Source organism: Amphiura filiformis, chromosome 1 (assembly GCF_039555335.1).
Source record: "Amphiura filiformis chromosome 1, Afil_fr2py, whole genome shotgun sequence".
NCBI lineage: Eukaryota > Metazoa > Echinodermata > Ophiuroidea > Amphilepidida > Amphiuridae > Amphiura > Amphiura filiformis.
Window position 1 is genome coordinate 80791154 of NC_092628.1, and position 19930 is coordinate 80811083.

General features: G+C 38.2%; 1 protein-coding gene across 1 annotated transcript in view; it reads left to right on the plus strand.

Moving 5' to 3' along the window:
* The first annotated feature begins 500 nt into the window (after positions 1-500).
* Positions 501-19930, plus strand: part of LOC140154393 (acetoacetyl-CoA synthetase-like) — a 29852-nt gene continuing 10422 nt past the window's right edge. Inside the window, exons 1-16 of the mRNA XM_072176963.1 lie at positions 501-664; positions 3502-3605; positions 4765-4882; positions 6062-6175; positions 6756-6853; positions 7449-7645; positions 8603-8756; positions 10649-10729; positions 11775-11899; positions 13376-13440; positions 13899-14021; positions 16467-16580; positions 17507-17632; positions 18190-18259; positions 19070-19128; positions 19613-19815. Of these exons, the coding sequence (XP_072033064.1) occupies positions 547-664; positions 3502-3605; positions 4765-4882; positions 6062-6175; positions 6756-6853; positions 7449-7645; positions 8603-8756; positions 10649-10729; positions 11775-11899; positions 13376-13440; positions 13899-14021; positions 16467-16580; positions 17507-17632; positions 18190-18259; positions 19070-19128; positions 19613-19815 (1869 nt within the window). The 5' untranslated portion in view covers positions 501-546. The remainder of the gene's footprint in view (positions 665-3501; positions 3606-4764; positions 4883-6061; positions 6176-6755; positions 6854-7448; positions 7646-8602; positions 8757-10648; positions 10730-11774; positions 11900-13375; positions 13441-13898; positions 14022-16466; positions 16581-17506; positions 17633-18189; positions 18260-19069; positions 19129-19612; positions 19816-19930) is intronic.

Genomic DNA, 19930 nt, shown 5'->3' on the forward strand with positions numbered 1-19930 from the left:
TAAAGAAAAACCAAATTTGATGGAAATCCAGGGTCCCGGTCCAGGGTGTAGGTGGAAATCGATCTTACATCGATAATAATTGCGGCGTAGAGCGGCGCGGCGCCTTCCGCTTTCCGTAACTCACACCACTGTCAATTTACCAATCATATCGCTGTATATGGGACACACCCACGTCACGCCCATTAATTGACATCGGATGTTGCCAAATTCGTTTATTATTCCTCAATTTAGGTATATTTTAACACTTTTTGTACGCACTCTGATCTGGAGAATTTAGAAAGAAACTCTTTACATGGTTAGGTAAAATGACTCTTTATTATCGCCAGACAGTAAACAATAATAAAGACGTTTTCATGGTTTTGGAAAAGTGGATAAAAAACAGTCTAGAGGTAAAAATTGAACAATTGGGCGCCGACACTGCACTTTTGCATAAATTCTGGCAACACTGATACGCACCAAAACCGTGCCGTGGCACTGCAGAATTCTTTGGGTGAATGCATATCAAATTGCATCAGAAATTTTAGTTTCACTCATAGTAAAGAAAATATGGAATGTGCTCAAGATAATGTATGTCCTAAAGTGATGTGGCGGCCTGATCCGAAGATGACAACAAGGCAGGACGCATTTCGAAGGAGTGTGAATGAAACCCACAAAATTCAAATCGGTAAGCTTACAACTTACTTTAATACACTTCACTAGTACTCAGGGGCTATTTTAACGTGTCTCGCCGTCACGTTCGTGCAATGAGATAAAAGTGTTGATGAAGTAGAGTGCGTTTCAAAAATAAACAAAATTGACATTTTTACCTGAATGTGACCGTAAGAAAGGCTCTACCATTGTCTACTATTAAAGCATATCTACACGGATGGTTAATTGTCACTGCACGAATATTTTATCTCGTCACGTACGTGACAGTGAGGCACGTTAAAATAGCCCCTGCTAGTACTTGTAGTTGTAGTACATGGATCGAATCCATGGGTTCCTACAGTCACCCATGGAAAACAGGGTACTGAAAACCAGTACACAATGTCCATGGGCAATGAGTTGGTTTGTTTACTTTGCAGTAATTCCTTCAGAATAGTCAATACAGATTCCAAACGGATAAAACTAACCTCTGGCTCATATCAGTTTTAGTTGCCCATAACTCCAAATTGACATGACAATTAGTTCACCACGTAAACTTGTATGGCTCAAAATTCGGACCGCTCGCCATTAAGTTTACTGCTTTCTGTGTTTTGAAATTTGTTGACGTTTTAACAATCCCCGATTCCCGGTCGATTATTTTAGCTGTGTCACGTCACATGCATGACGCTGGTGGGTACCAACCAAACTTCAGAAGAAAAAAAACCTTGATCGCCGATAACAATGTGATATGGGACTTACATAGGATTACACAGAGATATTTCTTGCCAAAATTTGACCATTTCTAGGCAAGTTGGCCCTACTTTGTCTGTGTTATGTGAAAAAGGACAGTCTTAACTTAGCAGCGTTCGAAATTTTGGTTGTCCGGTTGCCCGGGACAACTAAAAAAGTCGCCGGACAACCAAAAATACTGATCTAGCCAAAAGTCACATTTGTAGGCCTACGGACAACCAAAAACTTAGACGGACAACCAGAAATTGTAATCTGGTTGTCCGTGGGACAACCATTTATTTTTCCTAAATTCGATCACTGGTCTTAAGTAAGTATAAGTGCAACGCTTTTGATGTTTTGATGTTTCGGGAGACTGGGAGGGATCATAATAAAAAAATGATGGAGCCTATTCTTGACTGTGTAATATTCCTTCACCACATTGCCGTACGGTAAAAGTCTTATACGATGGACAGATAGTATCAGTTTGTGAATGAGGACATCGTATAAGTTCCTTGTACTACATGACAATATGCATTCTATTTGCTCAATTTCATACCAAAATCAAGGAAAACATGGTTTTGTTATTGCAAAATAACATGGAAATCACACAGAGTTATATCTGGTCACTCCAGTAGGCCACTTGAAGTAATCAATATTGGTACTTGAATGGTGTGACTCAGTGACTTTCTGCTCATTGTAAACCTGATGTGTTGTAAACTTGATTGCATAATATTAAGATTGCCAACTGATATCCTTTGTATTTGAGTTGTCAATTATGGGAGTACTTCTGTCATTGATGTAAACATTAAAAAATTAAAAAAAATTTCAACAAAACTTGCTACTGCACAACTCTATGTCTGTATGTGTGTGTCTGAGGGCTGATGACACACATTCGATGGGTGTAGAGTGCAAGAAACCCATACCCCGGGCCCATACCGTAGTAGCTCCGCACAATGGGCAGCACCAATACGAAAATGTGAACCGATAAATGATGTGTCTGTTTTGCCCATTTTTTAAAATTTGCGTTGCGGACTACATGTACTTTTACACCAGATACATGCAATAAATGCACACACACAGCTCCAAGTTATAGTTCCAGTAAGGCCATAAAAAGAAGATGTTTGCTTACCCTCAGCCGACCGACCCTAATTTTGGAAATCAGAAAAAAAAATTTTTTCTATTTACTGCACAAAAGGATACCGACCCTATTTTTGGAAATTCCTGAAAAAGATTTTTTTTTCCTTTTCATTTTTTTACATAAACTGAAGATGTAAAAAAAATGTATTTTAGAGCTTGTGTTCAACATTTTGGTTGTTTTTTATGTTAGTTGATTCATTTTGACACCAAAATTGTCTGATTTTTCATATTTTAAGCCTTAATTAATACAAACAGTAGAGTTTGCTAGTACGGTAAAGTAAAGAAATCCCGACCGACCGACCCAATTGTTAAAATTCATTTGAGGGCAAGCAAACAATTTTTTTTCTTGGCTTAACTGTAACTCAGGTCCATAGATGTCATTATGACTATGTTTATGATAAAGACTGAAGTCTTGCTGGCAGGACTAATGCAGCTCCATGCTATACGGGCATGACTGCAGGTCGAGGTTCATAATATAGTATGATCATCAAGCTATTAAAGGAAATATCCACAACCCAATTCCCTACTAGTTCGATACTGACTGAGCAATCAGGTATGAATGGTGCGCTATCATAATTGTCCACGTCCAACTTAATTTTGTCAGCACATTCATTAAAAAAAAAAAAAAATCAGTATCGTGTCGTGATCCAATTTTGTCTTTTTTGGCAGTTTGGTTGTTGTTTTTCTGTACACATTTCACCATGATTGTAAAAGACTGGCGCCCAGAGACTAACAAAACTATTCATTGTGTATTTATATTACTATGTTTCTGTTTTTTAATATCAAGCTGTACATAAACATTGTGCATTGACTGTAAAAAAACCCCATAGCACTTAGCTTTTTAGGTTACCATACGGTATATGTGTTTGAGACAGACTTTTTTTTTTTGGCCCAAGGAGCCAAGTCATTTTGTGTACATACAAGTCTGGATAACTGGTGTGGATATTATTATCATATTAGTGGCAGTTTCTGCCAGGGTCTAAACCTTTATTTAATTCCTGAATGTTTCAGAATCTTACCATGATCTATGGCAGTGGTCTGTGGATAAATACAGTGACTTTTGGGAAGCCTGTTGGAAATTCTTTGATATTATCCACTCTCAACCATATGAACAAGTAAGTGTTAATATTTTACACTTCATAGATTGATGTATGCAAAGAGGACTAATGTAACCCGAGTTACATTCAAATGTGGTTATATACATGTAGGTAAGATGTAGGAGTAGGATATGTATAAAGGTACCGTAAATAGTTTCATACCTTAACCAGTGTCTGAAATAAGGAAATAAAGGAGCTTGTCCTGTGGACAACCTAAGCATCAATTCTGCTTGTCTTCAAAATATTTTTAACTGAGTGATAATTTGTTGGTGCAAAAAATCAAATTTGTTTGATGCTTTTTATACCATACCTATGAATTCGAACCCCAGGGAACGAAACATGCTGAACAGGTGAACATTACAATGTACACAGGCTGGAAAATAAGTGGGGGCCAGGTGCCATTTAGCCCCTGGTTCATTGAAAATAGCCCCTGGTTCCCTGTGAACCAGGGGCTATTTTTTAAACAAAGTAGCCCTTGGTCCGGTGCTTCTTATTTCCCAGCATACACAAATGACATTGAAACATGTCAATTTTTTTAATTTATTATAAATCGTGATTTTGGAGGTAAAAATATATGGTTGTCAAGTGCATGGCTCATCATGGTTGTCCTCTGTGATTTAGTACAAGAAGATAATTGCTTATTTCAAACACTGATCAGTACCTAATACTTCTCTACCAAGCACCTGCAACACTAAGCATCCCATGTCATCTTTTTCTTCTTTTTTCCCCCTTCTGTTTTGCAATTGCGTAATCATTCGAAGTCATGTTGGCCCAGCAATGATCACATGCATGCATGGTTTGCTATCGCTGGTCCGCCTGGTCGGTTGTTCCACACCTGAGGGGTCACTCGTTCAAAACCTCGGAGGAGAAAACAACTTTTTCTTTCTTCCTTCCTTTCTCTTTGTCAAAACCCAATTAGGCTAGGGTTATTGTGTCAATTTGATTTAAACACCAATGGCACCACTAAAAACAGGGTATCAAATCTCCCTCCAATGTGTTACTGCATTTTGTATTGGTAGTGGTACAGTGTAGGAAATACCCTTGGCTTAGTTCGGCTTCACATAGTAAATGTGAATGGAATTTCTCATAATATATAGGATGCTTCTCCAGTTAAAGGTATCATTTGATCTTCATTCACATTTAAGATAATTTTATGTGGTTGTGACTCATTCCTCAGGTTGTAGACACCAGTAAAGGGATAGATGCTATTCCTGAATGGTTCCATGGAAGTCGACTCAACTATGCAGAGAATATGTTGAGATATGATGATGACAGAGTAGCAATATTTGCAGCAGGTAAGCTATTGTACAGATGATGAAACAACCCAACTTTCAAATAAATTGGTTAAAATTAGACTGTAGACATCATATTATTTTACATAACTCTAGGTCGTTGACAAGGTTGATATATGGGGAGGTGCATATAATAGTCTTTCAAAAATGTCAAAAATGAAAATGAACTCAGTTTAGTGTTTAATGGAAAAAAGTACTCAATGCCCCCCTATTTTGAATATACACAACACTATTTTTCAGACCTTCGTTTTTGATGAGCTCAATTGCACCAGAGCTCCTACAGCTCTCCTTAACAACATTTCAGGATCAGGATTATTACTGAGCACCTCACTACTTGAATCCATATGTTTAAATACAGATATGAAAAGATTGAGCTCCTTGTTGAGCACCTTAGTAAACACAGGAGAGCGATTAACCGAGCTCCTGCAATTTTCAAAAATGAAAGCCTGATTTTTACCATTTTTGTGATTTAAAAAAAAAGAATAATTGTCAGTATCACCAACTTACTGTAGTATCACACAAACATAAAATCATTAACTACACTCTACAGTATAATGATGCATATTCATATGTATCGGTAAACGTAAATAGAATTAAAAAAAAAAAAATTGTTGGAAAAATGTTAATATTTACAAATTCTACACTTAAGGTGATCCTAATTACACACATATGTGTGACAAAACCAATTACATATCTGTCAGTTCTATCCCTTAATGCTCACAATACAATACAATATACATTTTGTATGAAATAGATGCGAGTAACAGCTGGTATCAATTTACTGTTATTGATTTGCATGACTTAAACCTGGATACAATTGATTTTAGAAAGTGTAATGGTGATGCATATTTATTTAGTAGAAACATTTGCTACAATTGTTTTAAAAGAAGACGGAAGGTAGGCAAGCAGAAGACAGTCAGGTAGAGGGACAGACAGGCACACCTCCACACAGACACCCACCCCCATACATAACTGTAAACATCGCAAACTTGAACAAAATACACAGTTTACCTTGCAGCATACACACAAACTTCAGACTCTTATTTAAAACCGTGGACAAACCCTGTTGTTTATAATATATTTTCATGCTTATTGTGATCTATCGATACCATCCTGCAAGCAGGCGACTGTGTAGTTTCCATGTGACTCTCCAGTATTGATATTGTGGTTTTATCGTTACAGCTGAAGGTAAAGACAATGTTGAAAGAGTGACATTCCATGAACTGAAGCAAAAGGTTGCCCAGTATGCTGCTGCCATGAAAGAAATGGGGATTAAGAGTGGTGATAGAGTAGTGGGTAAGTCATTCCATCAAATGTTATGTTCTGTTTGCAATAATCTGTTCAATGTTTCATAGCTTTTCATTTTGTGTACATGACTCAATCAGCCAATCAGAGTCCCACTTTTGTGTTTACACAGTGCTGTGCTATTCACCCTTTGCAGGGTCATCTCAAAACAAGGTTCTACCTGCAAAGTGTTTGTTGTGTTTCCGTGTGCCTGTCAATTGTGCGCTTTAATTACCGTTAACGATTTGAAAAAGCTGTCTTGCACATTGCTAAAAAGCGTGAGAAATAAAAAATGCACTTTTTGCGCATGCATTTGCAGGGAGAACCTTGTTTGGTAGCAAGATGGCGGATCTGTGAAAGGGCAAATAAAGGCAAACAAGTGATGTTATTTTCTGCAAGACAAGCAATTTTAGTGTTTGAATTTTTTGAATATTCCTTTTTCACAAAACAAATAAATCATTTACTTTATATTTACAACCAATGGTGAAAATTTGAAAAGAAAGAAAAAAGATCATTAATAGAAAAAAAATGCATATGGAAATGGAACTGTCTTGATATAATTCCTACAAATGAATTTCATTTGAATCACTAGGTTACATTCCAAACTGCGAGGTAGCCATAACAGCCATGTTAGCTGTAGCAAGTATAGGAGCTGTGTGGAGTAGTACATCACCAGATTTTGGTGTTACTGTAAGTTACACATTCTTATGGCTTAAAAATTAATAAAACACAGGGGGCGGATTTAGGGGGGTGGGTACCCCCTAATTTTTGCAGAGCGGCGCCTGGCTTTGTGTGGGCGCTGAAGTGGCGTTGTGTTCAGAAATTGCTGAGGACAGCACATCCCCCCTCAGACGCCCACTTGCGGCACGCTACCGCGACGCCATGGCCGCTTCGCAGTCATTTGTTACATCAAGTTTTCCTCAAATTGGGCGCCTCCCCTATTGAAAATTCCTGGATCCGCCCCTGAAACATATTCATTACACACAGAGAATTATATATGCTATTTTACACCTTAGTGAGTCAATGACGTCAGTGCGTATTTCATTCCAAATTGCGAACATTCACTCAATGCGCTGGTGTACACATTTAAAGATGCCGCATAGATGAGCTCACAAATGTGTCACAACTGATTCACTCAGATGAAAAACGCAACTGTTTCCATTCAATTCCTGAACAGACTACAATGTTTGGGTTCCTTTCAGTACATATTTGTGAGATTGTACGTTATTTTCTATTACATAACAAATGTCAAATTCTTAATTGCTTTTTTGGTGCCTTGTTGCAGGGTGTACTGGACCGCTTCAAACAGATTCAACCCAAGCTAATCTTCTCAGTTGATGCAGTGGTATATAATGGCAAGACACATGATCACTTAGCTAAACTAAGACAGGTGGTACTGGGTCTACCAGAACTGGAGAAGGTTGTGGTTATACCATATGTGAAAAATAAGGGTGATATAGATGTGGCTGATATCAAAAATAGGTATGTCTGCTACTCTGAAGGTTCTATAGTGTGTCTTGTCTGAAATTGAGAGTAACGCCACGTTGGATGTGGTTGCATCACAACTGTACCAACATATTGCCCTTCTAGCATGTGTATATGTCACACAGGATTAGGTTAGCGGGCGCGATTAGAATCTGCGACTTCGAATTCAAACATGGTCGTTACTCTCAACTTAAGAGATTTGAAAAAGTGATACTATATAATTGAAATCGGAAATAAAAGACAGTTTTCCAAACTGTTTTATTCCCAACTGTATCATGGGAGTTAGGCCAAGAGTTGGGTTACAGCAATACCTATCATTACAATTTGTTGCTGGGCAGGAAATACCTTATATGTAATTCCAAAGGTCAAATGCAAAACCTCTTATGCAAAAATACATAAACCTTATCTGTGCAATTTTTGTAAAATTCTGTGAATACCACCTAATTTTAAACAAAGTCATCATGTAGTATACTTCTACAATTAACATATCAGAGATGTTTATAAGCTACTATTAATGCCAGTGCACATATATGTTGAAAAAAAGCACACCAAACAGTGCATCTTGGCGGATTCGAACTGGCAACCTTCGTAATACTAGCACGACATTCTAACCAACTGAGCCACAGAGAAAAGAAGAGAAGGGAGAAGAGTGGAGGATTGAAATCTATAGATATTAAGTTCAAGTAATACCTATAGATATTAATCCTCTGATCTTTTGTAGTGTGCATCTGTGGTTCAGATGGTTAGAGCATTGTGCTAGTATTACAAAGGTTGCCGGTTTGAATCCGGCCAGATGCTCTGGTTTTATTTTTCAACGTTTATCTGCGCTTGCAGCTCTGGGTAATTAAAATTTGTCTTCTCAACCCAGAGAACCAATTCCTTTTAATTGCTAATAATATTTGACTTGCAACATAACCTAATTATGTGCCTTAATAATTCCTTGTTGTTCCATAGCACATTCCTGGGTGATTTTCTGGCATCCGGCAAGCAATCAGATGGCTCTGTTCCACCACTCACATATGAACAACTGCCTTTCAATCATCCACTTTATATCATGTATTCATCTGGTACAACAGGTGTACCTAAATGTATGGTACACTCAGCAGGGGTAAGTTACATGTAATAGGTACCAACATTCCTAGTTCCACAAGTTTGTAATTATGTGAATAAAACAGGTATTCATTTTTGGTGTGTAAACCAGGTCAAATAGTAAGTAAGGCTAAGATATGCAAAGATTGCGTAACTTTTAGTGAATAGATTCAGACAAGTAATATCATCTAATGTACTCTTTCAACAACTAAGCAGAATGCCCAAGTGTGACTTGTGTTCCATTTTGTCCAGTTCTATTATGTACCATGGGTAGTTCTATTATGTACAATGGGAATCTGAATTTGATTTAGCCAATTAAATTAAATTTAATGTACCAACTAAATTTAGAATTGTTTCCTTTCATCTCATCAAGTTGCCTTGCCAAGGAATGAACCCAGGACCTCATGCATTAGAATAGAAGGCAATAGTGGTTATTCCTCCTTTCACCATCTTGTGGGTACAAATTAATAAGCGTGTACTGTATATTTGTTCATATACTAGTCCAAGTTAAACACACTTACGTGCAGATGTTTGATAGCTACCAGCTATCTTTCTCAATACTACTGTTGATGTGATGATCGCTGTACAGCTGTTGTTGATCGCTGCTTGGCAACAGAGTTTCCAGACGATTTCTCCATCAACAGGTCGTCATAGATGTGACTTAGGTTGTACTGGCCCTCGTCTCGGTTCATTGTTGCTCCTTGCTTTCTGATGGTGATGGCCTCCTTTATCCATCTTGTGTATTTATCACTCTCTTTTCCGACAATCCTTGCCTCCTCCCAATTGATGATTTGTGACATTACCGTATGTTGAAGGGGTGTCTGAGCGTGTCGCTAGAGTCATGAAGTCTTATAACATCCATGCCGCCATGAAACCCCACACCTCTTTACGCAACCTTCTCATCCATCCGAAAGATAAACGCGAGCCGCAAAATTCTACGGATGTCATTTATTCTATTCCATGCAAAAACTGTGATCTCACATACATAGGTGAAACCGGTAGAAAATTCGGGAAGCGCTTAGATGAACATAGAAGTGAGGCAGATAAAGTCGCTACCAATATCCGCACTAGAGCCAACAGGAAAGCTTCGCAATCTACCATCCATAAATCTGCGATAACTGACCATGTTGTGGACAATAATCATATCATCAATTGGGAGGAGGCAAGGATTGTCGGAAAAGAGAGTGATAAATACACAAGATGGATAAAGGAGGCCATCACCATCAGAAAGCAAGGAGCAACAATGAACCGAGACGAGGGCCAGTACAACCTAAGTCACATCTATGACGACCTGTTGATGGAAAAATCGTCTGGCAACAGTTGCCAGCAGCAATCAACAACAGCTGTACAGCGATCATCACATCAACAGTAGCATTGAGAAAGATAGCTGGTAGCTATCGAAACGTCTGCACGTAAGTGTGTTTAACTTGGACTAGTATATGAACAAATATACAGTTTTATGGAACAGTCCTGATGAATTTGTTCAAGAATAAGCGTGTACATGCATTGGATACTACGAGCAGAGTGTAGCGGATCACGCAGCTGTTGTTGTACATTGGCGTGGTATTTTGCGTTTATGCATGAAGGATTGAATGTTTAAGGCACCCAAAAAAGGCATGTACCTACAAGATGGCGGGCAATGTGGCATCGCTTTGATTACCTAAGTAATAGAGGATACTCAAAAGAGTGATAACCTGGCCCCAAAATGCACTGCTGAATGAGCTGCAAAAATATTTGAAGCAAATGCACAACCAGGAAACGTACAGTGCATATATATTCTGATAACCATAAAGATATAAAGTAAAAGAAAGGTTCATAACAAGGCACAACCAGGAAATATCCTAAACAGTGCATACTAACCAAGGGATCACAAATAATCTTGTGGTATATTTGTTTTTAATCATTGGACAGGGAACATTGATGCAGCATCTAAAAGAGCACATTCTACATGGAAATATGACTAGAGATGATGTCATTATATACTACACCACAGTAAGTTTACATATTGTTTTAAAGCCAATTTATAAAGGCTTTAGTAATGCTTTGCCGCAGGAGCTGTGGCGGGAAACCATTTCTTGGACTCTTTTTCATGCGTATGTTTGTAACCAATCCTCTGGCTGTCCATCTGAGTGTCATTGTATCTGTTTGTCAGTGTGTCATTCTGTCTGTGTGTCCAAAACCTGTTGCTGCGATGGTATGACAAAATTCTTAAATCTAAATAAATGCATTTTCTACCTCAAAATTCTATATTTTGACAGTGATTACTTTGTTTTTCTCCACATCCTTATTGGATTTGTCAATAAAGATGTCTTGCACATGAAATCATAAAAGCAGTGAGACATTCGCTCCTGTTCAAGAACTGCCATATTGGTAAGGTGGTACTACACTCCTTGATAAATTGTGTGACTCATTTTGCAGTTTTCTCAAAAAATGACTTCACACTGGTAACAAAAGTTATATATATTATAGGGGCAAGGAATCCAATTACTTCACTGAAATTTCAGTGATTCAAGACAAGTGTTTCATTATATGTGACATGATCAAGGGGAATGAGTCGGATGTCACTAATATTGTTTTTGAGATATTGGCAAAAACAGTGTTTAAATTCTTATGTCTTATATTGTTTTCAGCCATGATAAATTGCTCATAACTTAGTAACCAGATGTCCGATTTTGATGCGGTTTGCACCAAAATGTAGCATTTGTAAACTGCCAGAAAATGATGCAAAAAACTTCTAATTGAAAATTGCCGACATGCGACTCATTCCCCTTGATCATGTCACATATATGTTAAGAAATGAGGTACATTCTAGCTATACCTCATAAATAACATACTGCTTGTCTTGAGTCACTGAAATTCCTGTGTAGTAACTGGATTCCTTGCCCTTATAATATACATAACTTTTGTTACCAGTGTGTTATTTTTTGAGAAAAAGGGGTGCAGTACCACCTTAAGCACATGATAGCAACCAAAATGTGCAAAAATAGATGGTGAAGAGAATTACTGATGAACATTGGAATTGGTTTTTTTTCTACAGACAGGTTGGATGATGTGGAACTGGTTAGCTACAGCATTAGCTGTGGGTGCTGCAATAGTGTTATATGATGGCTCACCACTAGTACCATCACCAAATGTACTCTGGGATTTGGTGGATAAACTGGGGTATGTACACAAAAATGTTATTTGATATCATTACGTCGGCAGAGTGCTACACTATCGTAAGTGCAGTTTGGACAGTTTTACAGGAGGAGCATTTTTGTGTTTAGCGTAGCCGTTTGTTTCAAGTAGCCATAAAATTACATGGGAATGTAAAGCAATTTGATTTTAATAATATAAACTATATAAATGGTGTTAAAGTTAATAAATCGATGAATTATTTACTGATTTAGATGTCGAAGTGCCACATACGATAGTGTTACACTCAAATAGAAATGAGTGTGAGAGTGCAACACTATCAGTATGTGCCACATACTGATAGTGTTGCACTCAAATATAAATAAGTGTAGAGTGCAACACTATCGTATGTGCCACATACGAGAGTGTACCAGGCATTGCTAAATTAAGATATGCATAATATCGGCTCAAATATCCAATATTTTGTCATTTTATGTTTGTTAACAAGTGTTAATTTATTTTGGCACATAATATTTACAATAGCAAGACACCTTTTGCCGTAATGTTATCTCTCAAGATTAATTACTGAATCTAAAACTAAAAACCCTGGATTTATCGTCTCTATAACCAGTCATGGGAGCTATGAACTTAGTCAGCATGGCGACAACGCATACAGCCGTCAGCGTCACAGCCAGTGATGTGTTAGAGACTGTTTTGCACTTACGATGGTGTAGCATTCCGTGATTTTGTTGTTTAGGCCCAATAAAGTAGCGTATGTGGCACATACGATGGTCTTGCAGCAAATGAAAAACAAAATTAGCGTGCAAGACTATCGTAAGTGGCACATACGATAGTCTTGCATGCATTAATTAAAATTGCATTGCACTTACGGTATTTTATTTTATTAATTAAAAAATAATTAAGCATTTTTGAAACTTAAAACCTGGTTTAAAATGTGCGTTTTTATATGGCCTTCCATAATTCGTCAAAATCTCATTTTGGCCAAAAATGTCACTTACGATAGTGTAGCACTATACTAAGCATTTTTCTTGCATCTTCATCCAGCCGATCTATCTGGGAGAGTGAATTGCTGAAATATCCACCAGAAGTCACTTGCATGCCCATTGTCAAACAGCATAGCTACTCAAGTAGAATTGAGCTATTGTGTCATATTCTACACCCCAAAACCAATCAAATTATGTGAATTCTTTACAAACCACACCCACTTAATTAGAATGTATGATAGAAAGTGGTTAAACTGCTGGTTCTGTCATGGCACCAGTGATTGTCTGTTGGGTGTTGGAGCCATCCCTAATGTTATGGTGGAACTCCTGTTATTAATCTGTCATCCTTCCCTATGGATTAATTACATTGAGCCAATGAAGACATGCTCAAAAATATACCATTATTGTTTACTGACAACAACTCATAACCGAATGCAGTTTTCTTATATGAAGGGATGCAACATTTCAAACACATCACAAATATTCTAATATTTGTCTTCTTTATTCAATATTCATACAGAATTACTATATTAGGTACTGGGGCTAAGTGGCTACAAGTCTTAAATGACAAGAAAGTTTACCCAAGTAAGTATTCCTTATCATAATTGCATGCCTACAATTATTTATTTCCATAATTTCCTGTCATTTGAGTTTTCTGTCTAGTCCGATAATGTTGTTGATGCTGTTGCTCTTGCAACCCCTCATATCCTGACAAGAATACCATTCCCCAACCCAGACCAATCTGACAATATCTGTCATAACTAGGAATCCTGATATGACCCAACCAAATACAGATCATAATTCTAATATGATTAAATTTGTTAAAACTTCAGCTGCCCATTTCAGTTTATGGCTATGAAATAATGTTGTAATGTTCCTATGTACCGTGTCGAAACAAATACCTTGTGCAGAAAATGACATTTCTTTTGCACACACATGAATTAAATTAATTAGTTTTAGCTATTTCATATGGGCACATTTGTATAAATAAAGTTTATCCATATGATATTATTCACAATTGTAATAAATATATTTTGTTTCAGAGGAAACTCACAAGTTAGACTCTCTTCAGTGTATCTTGTCAACAGGATCACCTCTGACACCAAGCTCTTATGATTATGTCTATACCAAAGTAAAGGAGAACCTCTTACTTGGCTCAATATCAGGTATGTACTGGGTGTGTGTGTGTGGGGGGGGGATGTGTGTGGGGTGCATCTTGTCAACAGGATCACCTCTAACACCAAGCTCCTATTATACCAAAGTAAAAGAGAACCTCTTACTTGGCTCAATATCAGGTACGTACTGGGTGTGTGTGTGGGGGGGATGTGTGTGGGGGTACATCTTGTCAACAGGATCACCTCTTACACCAAGCTCCTATTATACCAAAGTAAAAGAGAACCTCTTACTTGGCTCAATATCAGGTACGTACTGGGTGTGTGTGTGGGGGGATGTGTGTGGGGGTACATCTTGTCAACAGGATCACCTCTTACACCAAGCTCCTATTATACCAAACTAAACGAGAACCCCTTACTTGGCTCAATATCAGGTGCATGCACTGGGTGTGTGTGTGGGGGATGTGTGTGGGGTACATCTTGTCAACAGGATCACCTCTTACACCAAGCTCCTATTATACCAAAGTAAAAGAGAACCTCTTACTTGGCTCAATATCAGGTACGTACTGGGTGTGTGTGGGGGGGGATGTGTGTGGGGGTACATCTTGTCAACAGGATCACCTCTTACACCAAGCTCCTATTATACCAAACTAAACGAGAACCCCTTACTTGGCTCAATATCAGGTACGTACTGGGTGTGTGTGTGGGGGGATGTGTGTGGGGGTACATCTTGTCAACAGGATCACCTCTGACACCAAGCTCCTATTATACCAAAGTAAAGGAGAACCTCTTACTTGGCTCAATATCAGGTACGTACTGGGTGTGTGTGTGGGGGGATGTGTGTGGGGTGCATCTTGTCAACAGGATCACCTCTTACACCAAGCTCCTATTATACCAAAGTAAAAGAGAACCTCTTACTTGGCTCAATATCAGGTACGTACTGGGTGTGTGTGTGGGGGATGTGTGGGGTACATCTTGTCAACAGGATCACCTCTTACACCAAGCTCCTATTATACCAAACTAAACGAGAACCCCTTACTTGGCTCAATATCAGGTACGTACTGGGTGTGTGTGTGGGGGGATGTGTGGGGGTACATCTTGTCAACAGGATCACATCTGAAACCAAGCTCTTATGATTATGTCTACAACAAAGTAAAGGAGAACCTCTTACTTGGCTCAATATCAGGTACGTACTGGGTGTGTGTGTGGGGGGAATGTGTGGGGGTACATCTTGTCAACAGGATCACCTCTTACACCAAGCTCCTATTATACCAAACTAAACGAGAACCCCTTACTTGGCTCAATATCAGGTACGTACTGGGTGTGTGTGTGGGGAATGTGTGAGGGGTGCATCTTGTCAACAGGATCACCTCTTACACCAAGCTCCTATTATACCAAACTAAACGAGAACCCCTTACTTGGCTCAATATCAGGTACGTACTGGGTGTGTGTGTGGGGGATGTGTGAGGGGTGCATCTTGTCAACAGGATCACCTCTTACACCAAGCTCTTATTATACCAAAGTAAAAGAGAACCTCTTACTTGGCTCAATATCAGGTACGCACTGGGTGTGTGTGTGGGGGGATGTGTGTGGGTACATCTTGTCAACAGGATCACCTCTTACACCAAGCTCCTATTATACCAAAGTAAACGAGAACCTCTTACTTGGCTCAATATCAGGTACGTACTGGGTGTGTGTGGGGGATGTGTGAGGGTGCATCTTGTCAACAGGATCACCTCTTACACCAAACTCATGTCTACACCAAAGTAAAGAAGAAGCTCTTACTTGATGGGTGGGGGAGGGGAGGTGATGGTGTGTGTGCTTTTATAGACACTATCACATGAGACAAGGTGTAACTGTGACACATACAAACTGTGGTTATCCATGCTTAAAGGACAGTGTTATGTAGCATAAATAGTGTTATAAACAATGTCTGCAGTTACAATGTAGGTTATGTTCACAATCAGCCAATAAAACTCTTAGAGTTGGTGGTAAGGTGAATATATCTTTTGAGTTTGTATTCGCATTGAAACTGGAGGTGTGCATATAATATACATACAAGCTCTATTGTTGGAAAAACAGTGTCTTTGAACCATAGAGGGAGGCATAACACCGGCATTTTGTAATACAAAGTCGATTATGTACGGATCCGTGTGTATAAAACTCCACGGTTAGAATGTGGGTGTATAACAATCCACAGTTGAAAAGTCATACACATTTGGAGGGGGGGGGTCATCAAGAGGGTGTGTGTTTAGAGCCACCATGTATAGATGTTGCCAACTGAACTGACTCAGGAAACTCTTGCATTCAAGGACCACCATCCTATATCTTGTTACCCCTATGCAGTGTAAAATATCAACAGTTATTAATGATTTTATAAGCATTATTTACATAAATGTATCAATCTGTTGATCTAATTAACTTGACCCAAATGATGTTCTCTGTGGCTACCAGTATAATAAAGTAAAAAGACATTTATGTTAATTCTCTCTTTATTAGGAGGGACAGATATTGTGTCTTGTTTCATGGGACAGAATTGGAATTTACCTGTATACAGAGGAGAAATACAAGGCAGGAATCTGGGTATGGCAATAGAGAGTTGGAATGATGAAGGTAGGAAAGAAAATGAAATAGTTCAGTAGTAATAAGATCAACAGCACCAAATGTATAAGCCAGTTAAATGGATTTGTTTGGGGAGCATACTCAGAAAATATCATGATAGGATACATTGAGTCAAACCAGAGGTTCATGTCATCAGGATTGTCCGTCAAATTATAGTACAAAAGTTCTCAAACAAATCCAATTAAAGGTGATGTTACATACCTCAATGGCATGATTGAATAAATTCATCAGGATCGGTAGAGTAAGTGTTGACAAAGGCAACAGTGTTTGCTGAAACGTTCACAAGTAAGTGCATAATTGGATCAGATAGAAAGAACAAAGTTTTGTGCTGCATCATAGCACTTTCACAAATTGAATGACCAGCTTTGATATAAAATTGGATCGATTGAGCCCATATTTATTGGTCGAGCTATGAGTTTTAAAATATTGCACGAGACGTAGTCGAGTCCAATATTTTTAAACTCATAGCGAGACCAATAAATATTGGGCGTAAAGCATCCAATTTTATCATTATTATGTGTTGGATCCGATATTTTCACACACTTGGATTCATCAAAACATAATAATGCTGCTTCTCGGATCATTGGCTACTACCTGATGTGCGGTGACGTATACAGATGGCATTTTCAGCAACTGGTTATATACGGAAGGAAGTAGCTCCTATTTAGAGTATTGCAAAACGCCATCTACATCAGCATCCAACAAGAAGCAGTCAACAAGAAGCGGCAAAGCTGGTCATTCAGTTGGATTTGTTTTGATAACTTTTGAACTATAACCAGAGGATCATAATTCAAGAAGAATTGAAAAAAAAACAACCATTTAGTAAAGACATCAAAACATGCAGCATTTAAGAATTTTTTCATGACATTGCCTATACTTAGTGGACAATTGAATACAATGTATGTTTCTGTATCCAGGCAAACATGTTTATGGAGAAAGTGGAGAGCTAGTGTGTACCAAACCATTCCCATGTATGCCTACGCATTTCTGGAATGATAAGGATGGAGTGAAATACAAGAAAGCATACTTCTCAAAGTACAATGGTAGGTAATGTCCTTTATTATCATACATAATGTAGTCGACTTTGAATTAATCTGCAGTGCTTCACAATGTTGCAATGTAAGCATCAAAGTAAAGATGGGAAGACACAATAATTAGGTTGCACTTCATGTGCCTCATTCAAAACAGCCTTGCTAACTACAAATGTGGTGTACTTCGTGGTATTTCATGGATTGTTACATAGGGACCTGGTCAATTATTGCATTCAACTGATATAATTGCCATGTTGGATCCCCGGGGTTGGATGAGGGCCTTCCAAATTTTTACAGAAGTAAAGATATACAGTACACAGAAAAAATGTTTATTGTTCTTACAACATGGTTTTATTACTCATGGGTTTTATGCCCCAATGGCGATCATCACATAGAATGCTGCTGAATTTCGAACTGCAACAAGAACTACAAAACAATTATACACATCAAAGATAAAGATAATGAAGTAATAAAAAATGACAAAATAAATATAAATGTAATGTGTACCACAAATGTATGATACAGCAAAATATGATGCCGGTATGCCTTTCTTACTTTACTTGTTGTAGGTGTTTGGGCACATGGGGATTTCTGTACCATAAACTCTAAAACTGGAGGCATTCTTATGCAAGGAAGAAGGTATGTCAATAGTTCTCTTTCTAGTGCAACATGTTTGTCATGTTGCTTTCCACTACTAATTCACACTTCAACTTGAGACCTTTTGATGGTAAAAGTGAGTGCTTTTCAATATTTTGACCTTGTCTAGACCGGGGGCACTCAACACAAATGACCATACGGGTATGCTCCCCGGAAAGACCCCCTTTTTGGGTTTCGCAGCTCGAAAGACCCCTATATTTGACCAAAATAACGCTCCAAAAGACCCTTGATTTTGATAATTTCAGCTCTAAAAGACCCCAAAATTGCTCATTCCTCATATTTCTTGTTTTTTCAGGCGATTTTCAACCAAAAATCCAAGAAAGACCCTTGATTTTGACTTTTCGCAGCTCCAAAAGACCCCATTTTACTTGTTCACAGCCCTGTTCGCAGCTCCGAAAGACCCCCTTTTACCGGTACGCCGGCAGCTCCCATAGACCCACCACCTCAAAATTCCGGGGGAGCATACCCACCAAAAATGTTTGATGTGCCCCCCCCGGGTCTAGACATAAATAATGTTTGCCAGTGCTTATAGGATCAGAACCAGTGTAATTGTTGTGTTCTTAAGGATTTACTTGGATTTACCTCACAACTTATATGATGAACAATTAATTTCTAAATTCACCAACTTTTTACCTAATACTCTATTATAATACACTATACTAAAACAAGACCAATTTTCTTCTGATATAGGGTCTGCCCTCATTAGCAATCCATTTGCACATGTTGATACATTTAATATTGTTAATTTTTAATTATGAATACCTGATGTGCATGTATTTTTCATTCCGCCAGTGATGGTACATTGAACCCTAGTGGTGTGAGGTTTGGTAGTGCAGATATTTATAATGTTGGTAAGTCAGCATGATGAGTAGAAAACATGTAAAAAAGGTGATAATTATATTTTTTTTTTAAACCTGAAATTTAAAGGTGTCAAGAACTTCGCTTGATGTAAAATATTCTCAGTCTATAATGAAAGTAACCGTTACAAATTATAAATACTCATTTGGATTTGCTGGTAACTTACAACTGTGTCTACATGCTCGGGGTTGGCTTTTGAGAGGAGCAAGAGAATTGCTCCTCTACTAACAGCTGCAAGAGCGATTTAAAGCTCCTTTTGATGATTTGTTACGCTCTTCTTGAAGAAAACATAAGCGCATTCTACAGCTCTTAACTTCATTTTCAAAAGATAGTCCCTGCATGCTGGTGAAACAAAATGTTTTCCCATTTGATTGTAAAATAAGAAGTAGCATATTAGTGGTTCCATCACAAATCATAACATAGATTTACTAAGTAATATTGACTCTACTTCATAGTCTGTTTGCTATATTTTTACAGTTGAAGACTTCAAAGAGATTCAGGATAGCTTGTGCGTGCCCCAGCGTAACGTCCACAGTGAAGAACGAGTGATTTTATTTCTCAAGATGGTTCCCGATGTAGAATTCAGCAAGGAAGTAGTACAGAGAGTGAGACAAGCCATCAGGAGAGAGCTGTCTGCTAGACATGTACCAGAGGTCATGCTGGAGACTAAAGACATTCCAGTGAGTGCATAATGAAAGACAAATCTGATAGACAACAGACATTTAAAGCAAATTACACTCTTTTAAGAGTGTAAAAACTCTTGAAACTGTTCAGCAGGGTTGTCAGATGAAAACT